Consider the following 18,140-nt stretch of genomic DNA (forward strand, 5'->3'; position numbering starts at 1 on the left):
AAAACCACCTACACCGATACACATTACAACACGAGAACTTCACACAGAACGAACAATCCGCATCACCATGCTTTCATAGCTGCTATTTCCATCATCATTAAGGTGTCGGTGAGATTTGATCCTTTTTTGATGAAACAGCACTTTCAGTGTTAATTCAGACAATATTGTGCATTATTGTAAGTGGTTTTATGTGCCGTATTAAAAAGTGGCGCGTACGATCTACACAAAATACCAACGACAGGGTGACACAATTTGTTTTTGAAAATGTGCAAATTGTTTTAGAACAACTCAAACCGGCTTGAACATTTTTTAGAACTACGTGCAGGTCGAACCCGTTTACGTTCGAAGTTATGTCAAAACTTCAAAGCAAACGGCTTCGCAGAGCGGACGGTTTTATTTTGCAGCTGCTATTGTTTAACTAATTTGTGATTTTCGATCGTTCCTTGTTCGGAAAACAAAAGTGCACTGAAAATGTTGGATCCGGTTCTGCAGCGGCACTTGAAAGGCCATCGGGGAAAACTGACCGGCCTGTCGTTCAACCCGGAAGGGACGCGTTTTGTGACGAGCTCCGTCGACCACTCGGCAATCGTGTGGACCAACAACGAACAGGTACGCTGTATGCGATTCGAGGCTCACACGGAGGTTGTGAACGATGTTTGCTGGTCACCGGACGGTAGAATCATAGCAACCGTATCCAAAGATCGTTCCGTCAAGATTTGGGTCCCTTCCATGCTGGGTAACTGCGATGAGTTCCGGGGCCACACCTCGAACGTACGCTCGGTAGATTTCGATCCGACCGGCAAAAAGTTGCTCACCGCCTCGGACGATAAGACGATCAAGCTGTGGAAAGTGTCCCGCAAGCAGTTTCTGTCCTCCTTTACCGGACACACGAATTGGATACGATGTGCTCGGTTTTCACCGAATGGTAAAATGATCGCCTCCTGCGGTGACGATCGTACGTTGAAACTGTTTGATCCTGCCACCGGGCAGTGTATTCACACATTTTACGACCAGAAGGGAGCCGGATGTAAGGTGGCCTGGCATCCAGATAGTACGCTGGTGGCTATTGCCTTAGACAACTGCAGGGTGAAGATATTCGATGTGAATATCAGGAAGTTAATTCAGTACTACCGCATCTACGATGGTTCCGTCAATTCACTCGATTTTCATCCGTCTGGAAATTATCTCATAACGGGAAGCGACGATGGTGTGACGAAAATCATCGATCTACTGGAAGGCCGTCAAATATTTACACTCACCGGCCACCGTGGTCCTGTCACGACGGTGAAGTTTTCGAACGATGGACAGCTATTTGCGACGGGAAGCGAAGATTGTCATGTAAGTTGGTCACCGTTCGCAGCAAACAAGATTCCTCAACACATCTGTTGTTCGCATTGTAGGTTATGCTTTGGAAGGCAAATTTGGAACAAGATTCGGCACAGAATTCACTCTACTCAGCGGACAGTACCTGCGAAATAACAAATCCAACTGGTGGCGAGCGAAAATTTACCTTCAATCGAGACGTAACCGAGGCACATGCCGACGATGATGATTCTGCCTACAATTGTAACAAGGAAAATCTTCCTGATACGAGCATTTTTGTTGATGCAACCAAAACGGAAAACTTCAAAATATCGGATGCCGTAGAGGTTAGCGAGTAGTTTTCACGCGTTAGGATTAGTATCTTCCATTAATTTATCTACGAAGAATTTTTACTTTCCTTTCTTAAGTTGAAAAATGAAGTTGAAAAGCTTATTTTAATTTCACTCTCATGTTACTTTCCCAAGGAAATCGTAATCAAACTGAATAAATCTTTCCCCGAAAACAAACGTACAGAAGCGCACGGACTGAGTGTCAGTTTTACAGGAAAACGCCAACAGGAACGATCTGCTGTAGCTCCAAATCAAACGTGTGGCCCATCTGGCAGCAATCGAACTGACTTCGAGGAACACGTTCTTCTCCGCCTCAACAGCATTAGCCGAAGGATGGACAGCTTTCATAGAAGAATCTCCTTGCTTGAAGATATCTTGCTCGATCGATCGTAAGCCAACACACAAGCGCGTTCGCTTTTACAAGTTTATTTTTACAATCTTTAATCGTCAATCGTTGTGATACGTTTGTTTTTTATACGATTTATAATATACCATTGCATAAAGTAAACACAAAAAGCACATAAAACATAAGTTTACCCAAAACAGTCGCTACAGCGGATGTAGATGCGCTTATCAGTAACATATCTTTTTAGTCATCATTTCCCTTGTAGTTTGCACGTCCCAGCCATTTGAATAATTGGCTGTCCACCTGAGGACAACTTTCACGCACAAAAGTGTTCAGTTCTTAAGACCAACGTAGCTGGTTTCCTTTCCCGTTTTCTTAATCGTTTCCAACAGTTCGTCTGCGGACATCGATGAAGTGACGAACACTTTTTTATTATCCAAATCGATTTCGACCTTTTCGACTTTTTCTGCAATACAGTTCAGACGAAAGTAGAGTTCCACGTTAATAGAATGTTATTTTCACGGTCACTCCTCAGAATAGATAATGGTATCCAAGGGTAACCAAATACCAACTGTTGGCTATTTGCTTACCTTTGAGTTTGCCGAGCACACGTTCAACCGCCCCGGAACACCCGGTACACGTCATTTCTACTTTGAATTCGTGAACAGCCTGAAAAATAGGATAATAAAGAAAGATAACATATCGTCAATACAGCCACCGGGAAACAGATCAATCAAAGCGGATGATTTAGTTCTGGTCATGTTTGATTCTTTCTTATCGCACAATGACACCGTAGCAAAGGGCCACTGAGTACGATGCTGTGATGGGGCAATCATTCCGGTGCACGATACCGATTCCGTTGGGTATAATCTAATCTGCAGCGGTGAATAGACCACTTACCATTATGTTCTTGTCGTGGAGATGAAAGCGTTTAAGTAGAACCAATTACTTAATACGTAGAACAAATTCTGCTTTGCTTGTTTATGCGCCTTTCGAATGTGCTAAGCGGAAAAGCTGCACAAGAAGGGTGTAAAGGGATGCGCTTTGAAACGGTTTTAACAACAGCAAAAAGTTCGATTCTGCGATTCGGGAACGTCGCACGATGTTGCTTAAATTTAAACTGATTCGGTACAAGATACAACGAGCATATTACGTGTCCAAACTAATACAGAATAGTAAATATAACGTACTTTAAGGGGAAAGCTTGGGGATACACCAGAACTAACTAGCAGAGTTTGTTTGCTTTTTTGGCACCCCCGTAGTTCAGGGGCAGGTATAAATGTTTCTTTGTGTGAGTGAGTTAGTTTGAATAAGTTTATAGGAGCTGATTGCCATCTTTAGTTTGCGTTGAGCGTCGCGAATCCTTTTTTAGAGAACAATAAATAAATAGAATATCATGGAAAATACATGTTTTTAGGGAGAGTATTATGTAAATGTAAACAATCAATCATTATGAGCAACGAACGCAACAGCAACGAAATTAATTTAAATTTGTTGCATGTTTGAAATCGTTCGGCCCGATTTGACAGGTGGTCAGCCAAGGTTTATACATGTAACCACCTCCTGCTTTTGTTGTGAAGCTGTTGTGTGTTTGTGGAACACTTTCTGCATTTCTTTTCTTCGATTCGTCACGAGAAGTTCAAATGTTCTAAGTTTTTTCCACTTATTTCAACAGTTTCTCCCATACACTAGTCTGTCGAATAAGATCGAACGGGTTACAAATTTCGTGATCAATCATTTACTTCGTGCGTGTCGGTGCGTTGTCATATCACGGCTGCCTGCCTACAGCAAACAAACAACGACTACGGACTGCCTCGTATTGAATCGTGAAATATATCGTCTTTCAACGCATTTATATCCCAGACCGCGCTGTGAAAGTTGTTTGTGCTCGTGTTGCAAGAACGTACCATTTTCCAACAAGTGCGAGTATCTTTACTTTCTCCGCAAGGACGGTTTTTGTGGTAGAAAGTAGTGCGTTTCTCGATCCCCTTGGTACTATCAACAACGCCACAATGCGCATCACCGTGATGGATGCTAACTCCTCGGACATGTCCACGTTCGAGGTGGCCGATGATATGGAGCTGGAAAATCTGATCGCCCTTTGCCGAATGGAGTTCAACATACCGGCCCACCTGGAGCTGGTACTGTCGGCAAAACAGCAAATGCTGCTGGACCAGAAACAAACGCTCACGCATTACGATGTCAAGGATGGCGATATGTTACTGCTCCATAAGACTCCCGCCTCACAGCCACCTGGGGCAACAACGGGTGCTTCAGCAGCCCGAGCCCGTCCAATGATGCCAGCGCCAGGGAACAGGGAAGGTACGAACAAAGCAACGCATACAACTCATTTGCAAATCTGCCAACTCATTAGTCGTCCAGTCCCGAGGAAACACATTCCGATGCAATTAGAATTGCTGCTGCGTGAAAGCACATTAACACATGATTTACCTTTAATTCCTTTCGAAAGCAGTCCAATGTCCAATTTTAAATCTCTACTTTCATTAACCCTGGACAAACGTTTCCATGTCCCGTATTTGAATGTTCATCCCACGCAGCAGTTCCTAAAACAAACCCGAAACGCATCATCGCATCTTCGTTGTTTGCATCCCGCGGTTCAGCGTGTTAAGAAAAAAAAAGACAAAAATTTCGCGCGTCAACAACATCTCACCCACCGGCTGCAATACGATTGCGCGCCCAACACGTTTGGTCTGCTGCTGAAAGTGCAATGAACTGCATCGGCATTTGCTGCAACACACAGCGAGAGAGAAAGAGTGTTGTTTTTTGCGTCGCTTGCCATTTTCGCGCGGAAAGATGACCTCAGAGCGCGCGCGATTTTTCCACCCGGCGCAGATTTATTTCACCCAGAACAGACAGTGCAATGATCTCGTTTTTTTTAAATACGCTTTCTGATCACTACAGGTAGCAAAACAGAAAAATCAACTCGTTCGTGCGCCTTATGTTTACTGCTTTTACAGTTGACCATCTGGGTATAACTTTAGATACACATTTACACGCCGTGTGGAAATTCCTTGAGTCATTGTACCAACGAACCTCAACTGTTTCCCCGTGGACAAAGAATGGTTAAAATTAAGTGACATCAACAGTGGTTAAAATAAATATAATTACATACCATTTCTTTCTCCTCATCTAGAACCAGCGGTGTTGGCCAATCTGGACTTTAGCTCGATTCAAGTACCTACCTCGATTCGATCCGGTACCGGTGGTAACGGTGGCAATGGTTCCTCCACTGGATTAAACCGCCCTTCCCCATCGGTCGGTCTCGAGGATGATCCAGCAGTGGTGCGCGAAATGTTTCTATCGAAACCGGACCAGCTGGCGTTGCTGAAGCAAAATAATCCCCGCTTAGCCGAGGCATTGCTTTCGGGCAACCTGGAAACCTTTGCCACCGTACTGCGGAAGCAGATCGCCGAACGGATGGAGAAACAGCAGCAACGGCTCCGGATACTGCAGGCCAGTCCGTTCGATGCGGAAGCACAGCGGCTGATCGCGGAAGAAATCAAGCAGAAAAACATCGAAGCGAACATGGAGGCAGCGATGGAGTACAATCCGGAAACGTTCGGTACGGTCGTGATGCTGTACATCAACTGCAAGGTGAACGGACATCCGGTAAAAGCATTCATCGATTCGGGCGCACAGGCCACGATAATGAGCGCGGCTGCCGCAGAACGCTGCAACATTATGCGGCTGGTCGATACCAGATGGGCCGGCATTGCAAAGGGTGTCGGCGTGCAACGCATTATCGGCCGGATCCATATGGTGCAGATACAGATCGAGAAGGATTTCCTCACGTCCAGCTTTTCGGTGCTGGAGGAGCAACCGATGGATATGTTGCTTGGGCTGGACATGCTCAAGCGCCACCAGTGTAACATCGATCTGAAGAACAATGTGCTGCGCATTGGAACGACCGGCACGGAGACACCGTTCTTAGCGGAAGGTGATCTACCGGAATGTGCCCGGTTGACCGGTAGCCCCGAGGAGGAGAAACGTGCCCTGGCCGAATCGGCGAAACTGGCGGAAGAGCTGGCCATAAAGGAAGCGCTAAGCAAGAGTCAAACCGATCAAGGTAAAGTGCGCGAAACTGGTAACGATTCCGATTCACTCTTCTCACGTGTTTTCTCAACCTTCTTCTTTCCGTAGCTTCGACGAGCGGTGCCGGCAGCAGTGGCAGTAACGTCACACTCACAACAGAACCATCTCCAGCGAGCAGTGATGCAAGGAAAGCACCACCGGCATCGGCACCGGAACCAATGCAGGAAGATGTGGAACCACCGCTGACGCTTCTGCCAACCGATCGATTCAGCGAAATGGATGTAGTGGAACTGGAATCGATGGGCTTCAAGCGTCAGATGGTGATTGACGAACTTCGGGCCGCTAACGGTGACAAAACGAAGGCCACCTCGGGTCTGTTTGCGAAACTAGGGTAATGCAAGCACACATCCCCGAGACGACAATAGCAGCAGGTTGTGTTGTAGCTTCGCGTACACTGCCGGAAGCATCTGTAATCACTCAGGCAAACAGGGGAATCGCTTTTTTAAAAAAACACGTGTGCACCGTTTTACCTGCAACGATCGCGACTGTTCTGTGTCTTTTTTTTGAGCACATTCATTTATTTTTCGTGTCCTCTTCGCTGCATTTCCCTCTTCGTGAACTGATTCGTATAATGTTCCGTATTTGTATTCGTCGTGTTGAGAATGTTTTTGCTTTTCCGGGCATTTTCCAGCTTGTTTGATTGCCTTTTGTGCTAACTTAACGACGCAACGGGGTCATACCTACAATATAGTGCGTTTATTCGACTTATTCAACCGTTTCGTGTGCTGGTCTAGCTTAGGTTTAATCGATGAACACAACAATCAAATGTGTTTGCTACTGCTTATCAACAACAGTCACAGTGTTTCCTCAATGTTTCTGGCACTTGTATTGCTGCATTGTCTCTTCCCATTGTTTTAAAAAGTGGTAAAACGCTTTGTTTAGATGAGGGGCACGCGTGATGGAGAAAATGGACTGAACTTCTAGGATGAAAACACTGTAAAGCTGGTGGGTTTACTTCACTGTTTCCACGGATTGTGTTTGCTTTGTTTTTTTTTACATCTACGATACTCTCTTCTATTTCTACGTCCTCTTCTACAACTGTCCTTGTTTTTGAGTGGGCTTCAGGGTTAAACGAACTGTTCTATTAGGTAAGATACATATTAATAAAAGCATTAGAACATTACTGGTAATTAAAATGTGTTTTAATACAATTTGTGCTAGTTAACATGTGCGAGAAAAAACACCTTAGGTACATTCCTAGCAATCATCTCAAACTGCGTGAAGTTACATCGAATATCATTCCAATGTTGGATGCCAGGTACGCCTCGAACTGTTGCAAGTACTCGGGACGTCTGTGCAAACGCTGCATAGTTTCCCGCCACAGCAGATCGGCCACAGGGCTGTTGTCAATTTGGTCCAACTTTGTGTACGCCGCTAGCAGCTGATTGGCTTCGTCCATAACATACTTATCCACCACGGGTACGTCATCCTCATCGTTCGCCGTCAGGGGTTCGGCCATGTACTGTTCATAGTCGGTGGAGATCTGTTTCATCAGCTGCAACAAATTCCGATTCAAATGCATAAGCTTACGGACGGTCTGATCATACGCTTCGATCTGTTCCTTGTCTTGCACTGCGTTTAGAAATCCCGTTGCATGACGGGCGGCTAGGTTGAGCCGAATATTTTCCAACGCATGTAACAAACGAAATTTTTCTATAAGATTTATTTCCTGCAATGCGATTTGTTTCAGGTGTTTGGAGGTTACTGAAACAGTGTCCAAAGCTTCTGCAATGTGAAAAAACTGTTGGGGTAAAAGAAAACGTAACGGAATTGATTGGCATTTAAACTATAAACAACAAAACAAAGCCAATCTGTACTAACCTGCTCAAGCGCTACCCGGTAGTCTGGAATTAGTTGCTCGCTGTCGTTCCTAAAGCGAACGCGAAACAATGGGATGTTCCGGTTTTCCACGCCAATGACCTGCCCCGTATGTGATCCATAGTGCGGTATAAACGTGGTACCTCTCACTGTGCTTCCGATGTCGATCGGTTTTGGAATGGCCGACGGTATGTCGTCGTCCAAATATTCAAACATTGAGTCTTCCATCAGAAAGCGCAACTTTTCACGGCGACGCTCCAGATTAATTCGCTCGTGGTGAAGAAACGCGTGCGACAAGCGACGAACCGGCCTTTCCTTTGGGAGCTTCATACGGATATAGTTCCACTGGATGCGATTCAGCGAACGGGTGAAAAGTGACGGATATTGTTCTTTTACCATTGTACTGAGATTACAGTTTTTGTAGCTTTGTTCCGCGAATAGTGGACGATCAATATGGCTGTAAAACCATTCACAAACCATAAATCGATACAGTTTGTAAGCACCGTTAAAACAACTAGGTTTCTGATTTGGCTGGCTATTGAAAAGGTTTTCGGTTTTAGGTATACTGGTACATGTTGCAGGATTAGGCGCGTTCAAAGCGGTCACGTTGCTTTCCGGCTTTGCTTCATAGGGATACACGATTGTCGATGATTCATTATTTCCTAGCGAGCTGTACGCTGTGATATCATTCCCTTCAATTACGTTGCTTCCCTGGTTTTCAGTATCAATTACCTCATTCTTTACTTGATTCAAACTTCGAGCAAACAAAACCAAGGATTCATTTGCTTCCCGCTGTTGAAGCAGTTGGTTAGATGGTTCTGTCTTTAGGTTGCTGACCACATCCGCACCAAACTCGGTTTTTAGATTTCGACAGTTCAGTGGCTCATCAGAGGTTTTACTTTCCTCTTTAACGGATAGAACAGGCACGTCGTTAATTTGTGCGATGCTTACTTGATCTTGCTCTGGCTGGAAATCATCTAAACCCGAATTCCTGTTTGCTGTTGTGTGTGATTTGTTTCTGGGCTGACGAGTGTATTTCCGTTTCTGCGTATTGTTTCCATTTCCGCCAGAAACTTTAACCGTGTTTCTTGTTCTCATATTGACTATTGATAATCAATTTGCAAAATCGCTAGGAAGTGTGTGGGAAGTGCACGCGGAAACACATCAATACTGTTCAATGTTAACTAAACGAATGGGAAAAGTTTCGAAACGTTACTGTGTTGTACTAAAATGTGGAACTAATCTCAAAGGAAAGATCATTTTTTGTATTGGAGAAGCTTTTTTCTTTATAGCCGCCACTGTTGTCATTTTGACACATCTAAACAATACGGATATCTTGCACGTGCAACTTTCAAAGATTTCACATTTTCTCGCTTTTATCCTTTCCTTTTTGCTCATTTTGAGTGATTTTTGCCGTTCGTGTACTGTAATCAATTATTTTGTCAATGTTAACAAAAGAAGAAACAAATTAAAAATATGGACTTGTACACATGCCGCGTTGCCGGATCAACAAACAAAGAAAAACAGTAATAAAGTAGTATCTCTTTAGACTCCTTGCGCTCTGTGCATACCGAACAGCTGTTTTAAAACCGAACAGCTGATTTTGTTTTCATCTGCAATTCGCTTCCTCGCTTGGACGTCCACTGACAGTGTGAGTCAGCTCAAAGTTACCCCGCCACTACTTATTTAGCAATTGTCGCGTTTGCGAATGCGCATCAATTTATAAATTTTACTAATTTTCCCAAAAAAGCTAAGGTCTTGGGATATTTTCAAATTTTTAGATTTTTTTTTTATTATTATTTTTTCATCTTTCTTTTATTTAAAGCATTATTTGAGTGACAAGAAACTTATTTCAACCAATTTGCATTAAAATAAATCAAATTATAAAATTTTGCGAAATTTCCCAAAAAAAGCTAAGGCCTTAGGAAATTTTCAAATTTTTGTGTCATCAAATCGTTGTGCCATAAAATTACATTTTTTATAGCGGCTACATTCTAATAGCTGTCGTATTGGAGTCGCTTCGCATTGAAGGGTTATGTGTTTGTTATTAAACTACATCAGTGATCGGAATGGCGCTACACGTACAATGTTCACAGATTTGCAGATTTTGTTTGAGCCAGGATTGGGAAAATCTGGTTCCATTAATTACGATAATAAACAGTACGCTCACTATGCAGGATGTTACACGATTTACAGGAATTAAGGTAGGTTAGAATTAGCTCTCGTCTCATCTCGTCTGATGGTCCTACCAGCAAAGAACGTTTCCATTGCTACTTGCAGACCCTTGGAGAGGAAAACAACCCGTACGTACTTTGTGGAGATTGCCATATAAAGTTGATTAACTCCGTGACATTCCGTCACAGTTGCTTGGCAAATGAAACATTTTTTCGGGAGTTTTGCTTGGGGCTCGAAGAACTGGTTGATAATTGCGCAAAAGCGGATAAAACTACAGTGGAAACAAATGATAGCGTTTCGGAAATCGAGTTTATTGTTGTGAACAAGGGTAAAAAGCGAAAAGCAACAGCCATGAAGGAAGAGCTGCCTGATGTAACAGGTGAACGGTTCTCGTGTGAATTCGAGAAAATGGAAGCAATACACGATTTCGATTACTGCGCGAATCGTATTGAGCTTGGTGAACCGTACTCTAACGATGATGAGCAAAGTGAAGACCGACAATCGATGGGCAACAAAGTAAGAATGGACAGCAGTGCACTTTTTGCGGAAAGTATGCGCCTTATAAGAGCCACACAGCAACGACGACAGCTCGAACGGAACGTAGAAAACACTGAAAGCGAAAGTAGTGCAAACCATACTCACCTGGTGCGGGATCGATTCTCCAAAGCAATCCGATCCCAGCTCTGTGACATATGTGGCAAAGTGGTGCAAAAGCTCAGCGACCACATGGCGATACATACGAAGAAAATGAAGTATGCGTGCCCCCACTGTCCCGTTAGGATGGCTAACCACGGCAATATATATCGACATGTGCAAGCAGTCCACATGAAGAGGATAGTGAAATCGTGCGAAGTTTGTAATAAAGGATTTACAAGCAATAGTTCATACAAATCACATATGGTAAGTGTCGTTCTGCCAAGGCCATGTGTACAAGTTAATGTATATGAAGCTCATAAAGATCTAACTTTTTGTTTGGTTTTAGCGATCTGAACACGGAATCGGGGAAACGTACGAATGCAAATTGTGTCCGAAGAAATTCAATCACCCTGGAAACTATCGCGTACATCTTATCCGTTGTCATAGTGATGAAAGGAAATTTACCTGTTCAATATGTGGAAAACAGTTCAAAGAGAAGTATGAGTTGCATTTTGTTTTAGTATAAGAAGATTTTCTTTTTGCTAAACGCTCATTCTTTCCTGCAGACGAGACCATCGAAATCATCAGCGAGTTCATTCGGATGACAAACCGTTTAGTTGTAGCCAGTGCCCGAAGGGATTCAAAAGTGAGTACGCTAGGAAAACGCACGAACTCACGCACGCTGGTGTCGTTTTTCAATGTACGTTATGTGACAAAACCTACCGGTACAAATGTCTCTTAAGCATACACATCAAGAAAGATCATCCAGAATAAAACCAAATGCAGCGAATGCCGACGACTGATAAACCGTGCCGGTTCTTTATTGATAAGATTAGAGAAAAGCGTTTATGTTAATCCAGCAACAACAAAATCTTCAGCTAACAGGAGTTCAAAGTAATAATCTAATTTAACCGGAATCTCTGTAGCGGGATACTCTGTTTTAAAGGTTCTAAGATCAATGCAGTAAAGCATTAAGACTGTTTGATTTTTGAAATAGATTTATTTGTTTATTATCTATTATTTAAAGATTTAATTTTCTTATGTGTGTAAGCAAACAAAAGAAACGTAAAGAAAGGGAAAGAAGAAACATTATTCACATAAAGCTTAAAACTAAACTCGGTAAGCTATATTAGGTGCATGCAATTGTACACTTCTTAACGTTCTTCACCGCACTCTCACTGTTCAATATCTGAACTTACCTCATTTGGGTTCATGATTCTAATTTCCAGCAAGGGTTCCTCTTTCACTATAGCGTAGTCTGTAACAAAATCTTCATAGTTTTCCTGTTCAACTATACTACCAACGTTGGACAACGTATCCACCAGATATTCTTCGTGTGGATTCGTTTCCTCTTCCCCTTCGTCATAATCTTCCAGAACGCTAACCGAATTCTCTTCGATGTCATCTTCCTCTTCTTCACCCTTTTCAAGCTCCATGTCTTCTTCTTCCTCCTCCTCTTCTTCTTCGTCTTCATCCTCCTCTTCTTGGTCAAGGTATGTTTCATCGATGTCCTCCGTCGTTCTTCTCCGATTCCAAGATGATTGTTTAACGGAACTGTTCTTCGCAACGTTCGTTTCTGTATCGAAAAAAAACATACTGAAAATTTAAGTAAACAGCCCATGGTCATCTCTTTCCGAAGGCTTACCTCCTTCGCCGATAAGGGGTAGATCTGGATGTTTCATCTTTATGTGAGCATTCAGCTGTGTGATGCTCTTAAAATCGGTCTCACAGGCCGGACACCGATGAATGCTAGGTTTTGAATGCTCTGTTCGCTTGTGCAGACGAAGCCGGCTTTTGAATCGGAACGTAGTTTTACATATGTTACACCGATGTGGATTGTTTGTGCACGGTTTCTGCTGATGTTTCAATAGTGAATTGCGAGAAACAAAGCACATAGTACAGTCCGGACAGCAGAACGGTTTTTCGTCCATGTGTATCCGCTTGTGAACGCATAGGTAGCTCTTCTGCGTGAAGCATTTGCCGCACAGATCACAGCTGTAGGGTTTTTCACCTATCGAATAGAAGGATAAGAAGAATAAAAAAACATATATCCCACAGTCCGCTTATAAGCAGGCTAACCAAGGTTACCAGTGTGGGTGCGCTCGTGCCGTTCGAGGTTGGCCTTTTGCGAGAATCCTTTGTTACAGACGGAACACAAAAACGGTCGCTCGTTCGTGTGCGTACGAATGTGCACATCTAGCGAGCTTTGCTCGACGTACGATTTCGAGCAGATCGGACAGTCGAAGAGGTTGCGCTGGGCGTGGAATCTCTTGTGCCGCGACAGCGATGTACCGTACTTGAATGATTTACCACATTCGCTGCACAGGTGCGGCTTGGCGTTGCTGTGCCGTAGTTCGCCCGTGTGCTTAAGCATGTGCCTGTTTAGATTACACTTCTCCAAGAATGATACGCCGCACTCGGTGCAAACGTGTGGTTTATCGATGAAGTGTCTTCGCATGTGGCGCCTTAGCTGTTTCTCCGATTCGAACTCTTTCTTACAATGCTGACATAATAACTTAATCGGCTGTCCCATTACATTGGCATTGGTCACTGTGCATTCCGTCCCGGCGCCGTTAGCAGTTTGTTCAGACATTGATGAGGAACCGACTTCGCACTTTATCTGTCTTATATCTAACGCGGTCGGGCAATCGTCCGCTACGACCTGTTTCGTATCTACCACATAGCTTCGTAAAGCTAAGTCGGTGCTCTCGCATTGTAGCTTGAAGTAGTGCGATCGGCGGATCTGTAACACACACGGCACGCAAAGCTGGGACGGAAGCCCATCATTTTCGTGCACATTAAGGCCAGTTATGGCGTTCAGCATGGCGAACAGGTTCGTATCGAAGAGTGGCTTCATGCGGGGCTTGCTTGCCATACAACATCGGCAGATTTCCCCGAAGATCAGGTCCTCCATATCAGATGACGCCATCACACAGATCGACGCAGGAATTTGACTTCCCTGTCGATATATGGGGAGCAAACTGCTCGTGGGCGTTTTTATATACACGAGTATCTACAACAGAAGAATTATTTAAGGGTTTATCGACCAAAACTAGGCATTTTAATTTACCACTTTGCACTGCAGTAGGATTATTGTTTTCACGATGCTAGTCCAATTTGTTTGCTAACCTGCGCTTGTTTGCTGACGCTTTGACATTTAGATTGACAGTTCAATCAGTGTTGACATCGCTCACGCAACGGCTACGCGCGAGCACGGGAGCAAACGCAGTATTTTTATACCGCATATGGAATAGCTGCAGTGGAAATAGTGACTAATTTGATGTAAAGAAATACGAGCTAAAATCTGGTTGAATTTTCCTTGCAGTTAAGTATGTTTTATATTGTTTGTATTGGTTTTATAACAACAAAAGAACCACCCTTATCCAGCTTGAATGCAGCACATTTCTGCTTGCATTTGCACTCCGCATTAATCGCGTGAATGCTGAATGGCAATGCTATTTCTAGAGAATGGATTATATTTTTTACAGCAGCACAAAACGCATTAAACTTAATAAATGCGATCAATTTGGATTTTAAGTTTAATTTATAAAAAAAGTTACACCTACAACACACAGCGGTTCAAGCTACAACTTTCAAGCATTGCGCATCTGTCATTCTGTCACAGCTGTGTATTGTTTACGTTTTGGTTCCTGCAATCGTGCCGCTGCGTTGTCGGAGATACTTGCTATTATCTCGGTAAGCATTAAAGAGGTTGTTTCTATTTACGAGTGTGTGCGCGGTATTTAGGTGCGCACTGAAACATTCTTTCGCTAGGCCACCAATTCACAAAATGCTGCTCTCACGGTGCACTACGTCCCTCAACATCATACAACAACGATGGCCCGCAATGGTCGGACAAAATCTGAACCGAACAGTTAACAGCACACGATCGCTGCATCAATCCGGCTCAACACAGAGCTCCCCATACACAGTGGCGCATTTAACTGAACGCAAGTTTGTCCGTGTGCAAGGAGCCGATTCGGTCAGCTTCCTACAAGGGCTGATGACTAACGATATGCGACACTTTGAACACTGCGGAGTAATGTACGCAATGTTTCTGAAAGCGAATGGGCGAGTTTTCTGTGATACACTCATTTACAAACGGCCTGAGGCGGAGGCGGAACCACACGATTATCTGCTCGAGTGCGACGCGTCCGTGGCATCGAGGCTGGAGAAACATTTGAAGCTTTACCGGTTGCGAAAGAAGGTGCAGGTGGGAATGGATGAAACATACCACGTTTGGGCCGCGTTCAAGAATGAAATTGCCGACGGTGAAGAAGAGGGACCGAATGCAAACAGTCGCTTACACGTGCTCAAAGATCCACGATTAGCACGGCTCGGTTATCGAGTGCTAATCGATAAAGAACAATCTGACACGAGGAAGCTTTTGAACTCGATCTTCCCTGACGCAGTAGTGTCTACCGACAAAGCTGACCCGTACACAGAATTTCGCTACTCGCTCGGTATTGGAGAGGGAGAAGAAAATCTTCCAGATGGAAAATGTTTCCCACTCGAATGTAACTGCGATCTGCTGCATGGTGTTAGCTTCCACAAGGGTTGCTACATCGGCCAGGAGCTAACTGCAAGAACGTACCACACAGGTGTGATACGTAAACGGCTGATGCCGCTCGTGTTTGAAAGTGTGCCCAAGTTATCCGCTGCTCCGGAAACGTTGCGTGATGCTGAGATTAAAAACAGTGAAGGAACCGTTGTAGGAAAGCTACGAGGTTTGTTCGGTCATCATGCTATCGGTTTGCTACGCATCGAGAAGATCCTGCCCGGAGGGGAGCTAACACTGAATGTACCGGGCGAAACGAATGCCATTCCCTGTCGCACAAACAAACCTTCCTGGTGGCCCAAAGAACTTAACACCCGTGCTTAATGTGTTTCGATTAGCAAGAGCAAGCAGCGTTATGAGTTTTTTTCTTCCTTTTCTCTTTCTCCTCGGCATCACAAACCTTCGCAATATGAGCTATGGCAACGGCACAACATCCTGCGATTAACATGGAAACACCACAAGAAAAAGCCGGCACTTCTGCAACTGAAAAGCAACACACATCGATCGCTTTCCGGTGCGAACTGTGCCGGTTAAGTGAAAGCTGCGATTATCGAGGCCGTCGGCCACCGTTTGCCAGCAAAATTGAACTTCCCGAAGAGTGTTATGTAATGCGTGATCCGTTCGCGCCACCACCACAAGCCGTACCTGATAAACCGTCTAGCGAGCACTACCTATTGCTAGGTGCGGATTGCAATCTCTGCCGGCGCACCGTGTGTAAAGCGAGCGAGTGTAGCTTTTTCTACGGTGCCACCTTTTGCCGACAGTGCTGTATGGAACGTGTGCAGGAGTTTCCGCTCGAAGTGAGAAGCAAAATAAAGAAACAGTTTGCATAGTCACCTTAAGCAAGGATTCATTTGCCGCTTCGGTTATATATGTTTTTTTGTTTTGTTTATTATGTTACTACTTCTCAAGCGAAACAACTTTTACTCCATTTGCTGAATGTCTAGCAAACGATTCACATTTCACCATCAGTTCGGAAGGGTTCTTCCTCTTCGTGCTCTTTCCTGTACACACAAAACACACCGTTTAACACCATAACTGAACGCTAACTAAATCGCTAAAAAAATGAACCACTGCTACTGCGATTTTCCTCGAACCCAGGTACGAGTACGCAACGGAACATCACCAAATATGTAACTTTATCAATAATTTTTCTCCCTTTTCAACAGTACACAATCAGAGTTGCATCTTGCGTTCACGTCGATGGCTTCCCACTGATACTACACGTCCCGGCTTTGGCAGTGGATCATTGCATTTGTCTACGACGGATTCAATCCCTGCTGGAATGTGAGCTGCTGCTGTTTCTTTACCTCGTCCTGCATCTCGAGGGCGAGTTTTTTGTACTTTTCTGCCTTCTTCTCATCCCGCGGCGTACCGTCACCCTTCGCGTACATTTGGCTCAAATTGGCACAAGCGTACATGTTGCGCAGCTCGCACGCTTTGTACGCGAACTCGAACGCTTTCTCCATGTTGCGTTCGACCACGTATGCACCGGGCGGTCGCTGCTGTTCCGGGGCCTTCGGTTCGCTCGTCGGTGTGTCAGCCTTTTTCGCCGCCTGCTGATGTTCCTCCTTCAGCACGCCGGATATATACATACCGGACAGGTAAAAGCATGCACCGGCATTGTTCATGTCGCAGCTTTTCTGCAACAGCTCAAATCCCTTCGGCACGTCGCGGGTGATTTCTTTGGGCATTAGCTTTGACACCAGCAGCAGTCCACTGTGTAGACACGCGTCGGGATCGTTCAATTTGCAACCCTTCTCATAGTAGCTGAACGCTTTCGCCGGATCACCCTTCTCCGACGCACGGCCCTTGCCGAGAAACGTGTAGTTGCCGTACTTGAGACAGCTTTTACCGTAGTTGTAATCATCACAGTTCGACCGGTACACTTTGGCGGCCTTCTCAAAGTCTTTGCGGATACCCTCGAGGTAATCGCCAAGCAGATGGCACACTGCAAGTATTCATAAAGCATTTAGATTTGCGATGGTCGTAAAGTAAAAACCCTCCTTCGCCATACCTTCCGGTTTTTTCTCCGAGTAACAACCGAACCGGTACTCGACTCCCAGCTTGTCGATGTACTCCTTCACCTCCGTCTCGTTTTTCAGATCAAACGAGGACATTTTGAATGGTTGGTGTGCGTATGTGGGGCACGTTCCCGTGAACTAGTAAAAGCAAAAACACACTTTAAATGCGACGGCGAACGAATTTCCCGCGGCTAATAGGTTGAAAAATTTGTATACTTCGTAACCTCACGTAACTTCTGACAGATGCAAAATATTTTGCATTTTTTTTGCTTGTGTTTTTTTAGATCTTTCAAACTGATGTTTTGAGTTTTGGGTGACACCCTGTGACAGCTACAACTTTTTGTGTTGTCAAACTCGGGCCAAGATGCATTGCGAGTAGTGTTGGGTCAAGAGCGAAAAAGGTACCTTAATCGATCCGCTCATTTTATTGTGCGCGCTCCCGTACAGCCCACACGAAAAAGAGGTAGCTCCGTACGGAGCGCTACACACAGGAACGATTGTGCGATGCGCTCCCAGAAGCGAAGTTTCGCACCACAAGGAGCGCTACACAAAGGAGCGATTGTGCGATGCGCTCCCATTTGAAAATTTTACAAGGCTCCCCTTACCATTTTTTGAGCAATTCAGCAAAATTTTTAAATGTGATATATTTTAAAGCGAATTTATTGCAATAAGTTTCTTTTCACTCAAATAATGCTTTAAAAGAAGAAAATAATAAAAAATCAGAAAAAAAATTTAAAAAATTTTCAACTCGAAAATTTCATAAGGGGTACCCCTTGCCATTTTTTTGAGAAATTTTGCAAAAAAAATTAAATTGATTT

General features: G+C 44.2%; 9 protein-coding genes across 11 annotated transcripts; 5 read left to right on the forward strand and 4 right to left on the reverse strand.

The window, feature by feature from the left end:
* Nucleotides 1-43: 43 nt before the first annotated feature.
* Nucleotides 44-2,045, forward strand: LOC125768389 (POC1 centriolar protein homolog). The gene is made up of 3 exons (XM_049435983.1): nt 44-1,338; nt 1,401-1,649; nt 1,788-2,045. Exons 1-3 carry the CDS (start codon nt 472-474, stop codon nt 2,043-2,045), a joined length of 1,374 nt encoding a protein of 457 aa, XP_049291940.1. The 5' UTR covers nt 44-471.
* A 17-nt stretch (nt 2,046-2,062) lies between these two features.
* Nucleotides 2,063-3,257, reverse strand: LOC125768432 (copper transport protein ATOX1). The gene is made up of 3 exons (XM_049436063.1): nt 2,899-3,257; nt 2,589-2,667; nt 2,063-2,464 (listed from the first exon to the last, which is right to left on the reverse strand). Exons 1-3 carry the CDS (start codon nt 2,899-2,901, stop codon nt 2,331-2,333), a joined length of 216 nt encoding a protein of 71 aa, XP_049292020.1. The 5' UTR covers nt 2,902-3,257; the 3' UTR covers nt 2,063-2,330.
* A 283-nt stretch (nt 3,258-3,540) lies between these two features.
* On the forward strand, nt 3,541-6,698 carry LOC125768385 (protein DDI1 homolog 2). The gene is made up of 3 exons (XM_049435974.1): nt 3,541-4,320; nt 5,153-6,085; nt 6,160-6,698. The coding sequence occupies exons 1-3, from the start codon at nt 4,011-4,013 to the stop codon at nt 6,444-6,446; spliced, it is 1,530 nt and encodes a 509-aa protein (XP_049291931.1). The 5' UTR covers nt 3,541-4,010; the 3' UTR covers nt 6,447-6,698.
* A 533-nt stretch (nt 6,699-7,231) lies between these two features.
* LOC125768375 (uncharacterized) lies at nt 7,232-9,221 on the reverse strand. Of its 2 annotated transcripts, XM_049435941.1 has the most exons (3): nt 8,881-9,221; nt 7,933-8,274; nt 7,232-7,852 (listed from the first exon to the last, which is right to left on the reverse strand). In XM_049435941.1, exons 1-3 carry the CDS (start codon nt 9,025-9,027, stop codon nt 7,316-7,318), a joined length of 1,026 nt encoding a protein of 341 aa, XP_049291898.1. In that variant the 5' UTR covers nt 9,028-9,221; the 3' UTR covers nt 7,232-7,315. The 2 variants fall into 2 exon arrangements, with proteins under 2 accessions (XP_049291898.1, XP_049291897.1); XM_049435940.1 differs by having other exon boundaries at nt 7,933-9,221.
* A 559-nt stretch (nt 9,222-9,780) lies between these two features.
* On the forward strand, nt 9,781-11,547 carry LOC125768394 (zinc finger protein 235-like). The gene is made up of 4 exons (XM_049435998.1): nt 9,781-10,133; nt 10,210-11,004; nt 11,087-11,238; nt 11,307-11,547. Exons 1-4 carry the CDS (start codon nt 9,999-10,001, stop codon nt 11,512-11,514), a joined length of 1,290 nt encoding a protein of 429 aa, XP_049291955.1. The 5' UTR covers nt 9,781-9,998; the 3' UTR covers nt 11,515-11,547.
* A 173-nt stretch (nt 11,548-11,720) lies between these two features.
* Nucleotides 11,721-13,969, reverse strand: LOC125768376 (zinc finger protein 660-like). Of its 2 annotated transcripts, none has more exons than XM_049435942.1 (4): nt 13,811-13,969; nt 12,820-13,753; nt 12,386-12,751; nt 11,721-12,316 (listed from the first exon to the last, which is right to left on the reverse strand). In XM_049435942.1, the coding sequence occupies exons 2-4, from the start codon at nt 13,667-13,669 to the stop codon at nt 11,916-11,918; spliced, it is 1,617 nt and encodes a 538-aa protein (XP_049291899.1). In that variant the 5' UTR covers nt 13,670-13,753; nt 13,811-13,969; the 3' UTR covers nt 11,721-11,915. The 2 variants fall into 2 exon arrangements, with proteins under 2 accessions (XP_049291899.1, XP_049291900.1); XM_049435943.1 differs by having other exon boundaries at nt 12,829-13,753; nt 13,811-13,964.
* A 340-nt stretch (nt 13,970-14,309) lies between these two features.
* On the forward strand, nt 14,310-16,140 carry LOC125768420 (cysteine-rich DPF motif domain-containing protein 1). Its single transcript, XM_049436047.1, has 2 exons — nt 14,310-14,436; nt 15,713-16,140. Exon 2 carries the CDS (start codon nt 15,715-15,717, stop codon nt 16,129-16,131), a length of 417 nt encoding a protein of 138 aa, XP_049292004.1. The 5' UTR covers nt 14,310-14,436; nt 15,713-15,714; the 3' UTR covers nt 16,132-16,140.
* Nucleotides 14,443-15,749, forward strand: LOC125768406 (putative transferase CAF17 homolog, mitochondrial). The gene has a single exon (XM_049436021.1). It carries the CDS (start codon nt 14,531-14,533, stop codon nt 15,620-15,622), a length of 1,092 nt encoding a protein of 363 aa, XP_049291978.1. The 5' UTR covers nt 14,443-14,530; the 3' UTR covers nt 15,623-15,749.
* Nucleotides 16,141-16,147: 7 nt separating the features above from the next.
* On the reverse strand, nt 16,148-17,667 carry LOC125768415 (cytochrome c oxidase assembly factor 7 homolog). The gene is made up of 2 exons (XM_049436041.1): nt 17,316-17,667; nt 16,148-17,249 (listed from the first exon to the last, which is right to left on the reverse strand). Exons 1-2 carry the CDS (start codon nt 17,416-17,418, stop codon nt 16,558-16,560), a joined length of 795 nt encoding a protein of 264 aa, XP_049291998.1. The 5' UTR covers nt 17,419-17,667; the 3' UTR covers nt 16,148-16,557.
* Nucleotides 17,668-18,140: the final 473 nt, after the last annotated feature.

This window comes from Anopheles funestus, chromosome 3RL (assembly GCF_943734845.2).
Source record: "Anopheles funestus chromosome 3RL, idAnoFuneDA-416_04, whole genome shotgun sequence".
Taxonomy (NCBI): domain Eukaryota; kingdom Metazoa; phylum Arthropoda; class Insecta; order Diptera; family Culicidae; genus Anopheles; species Anopheles funestus.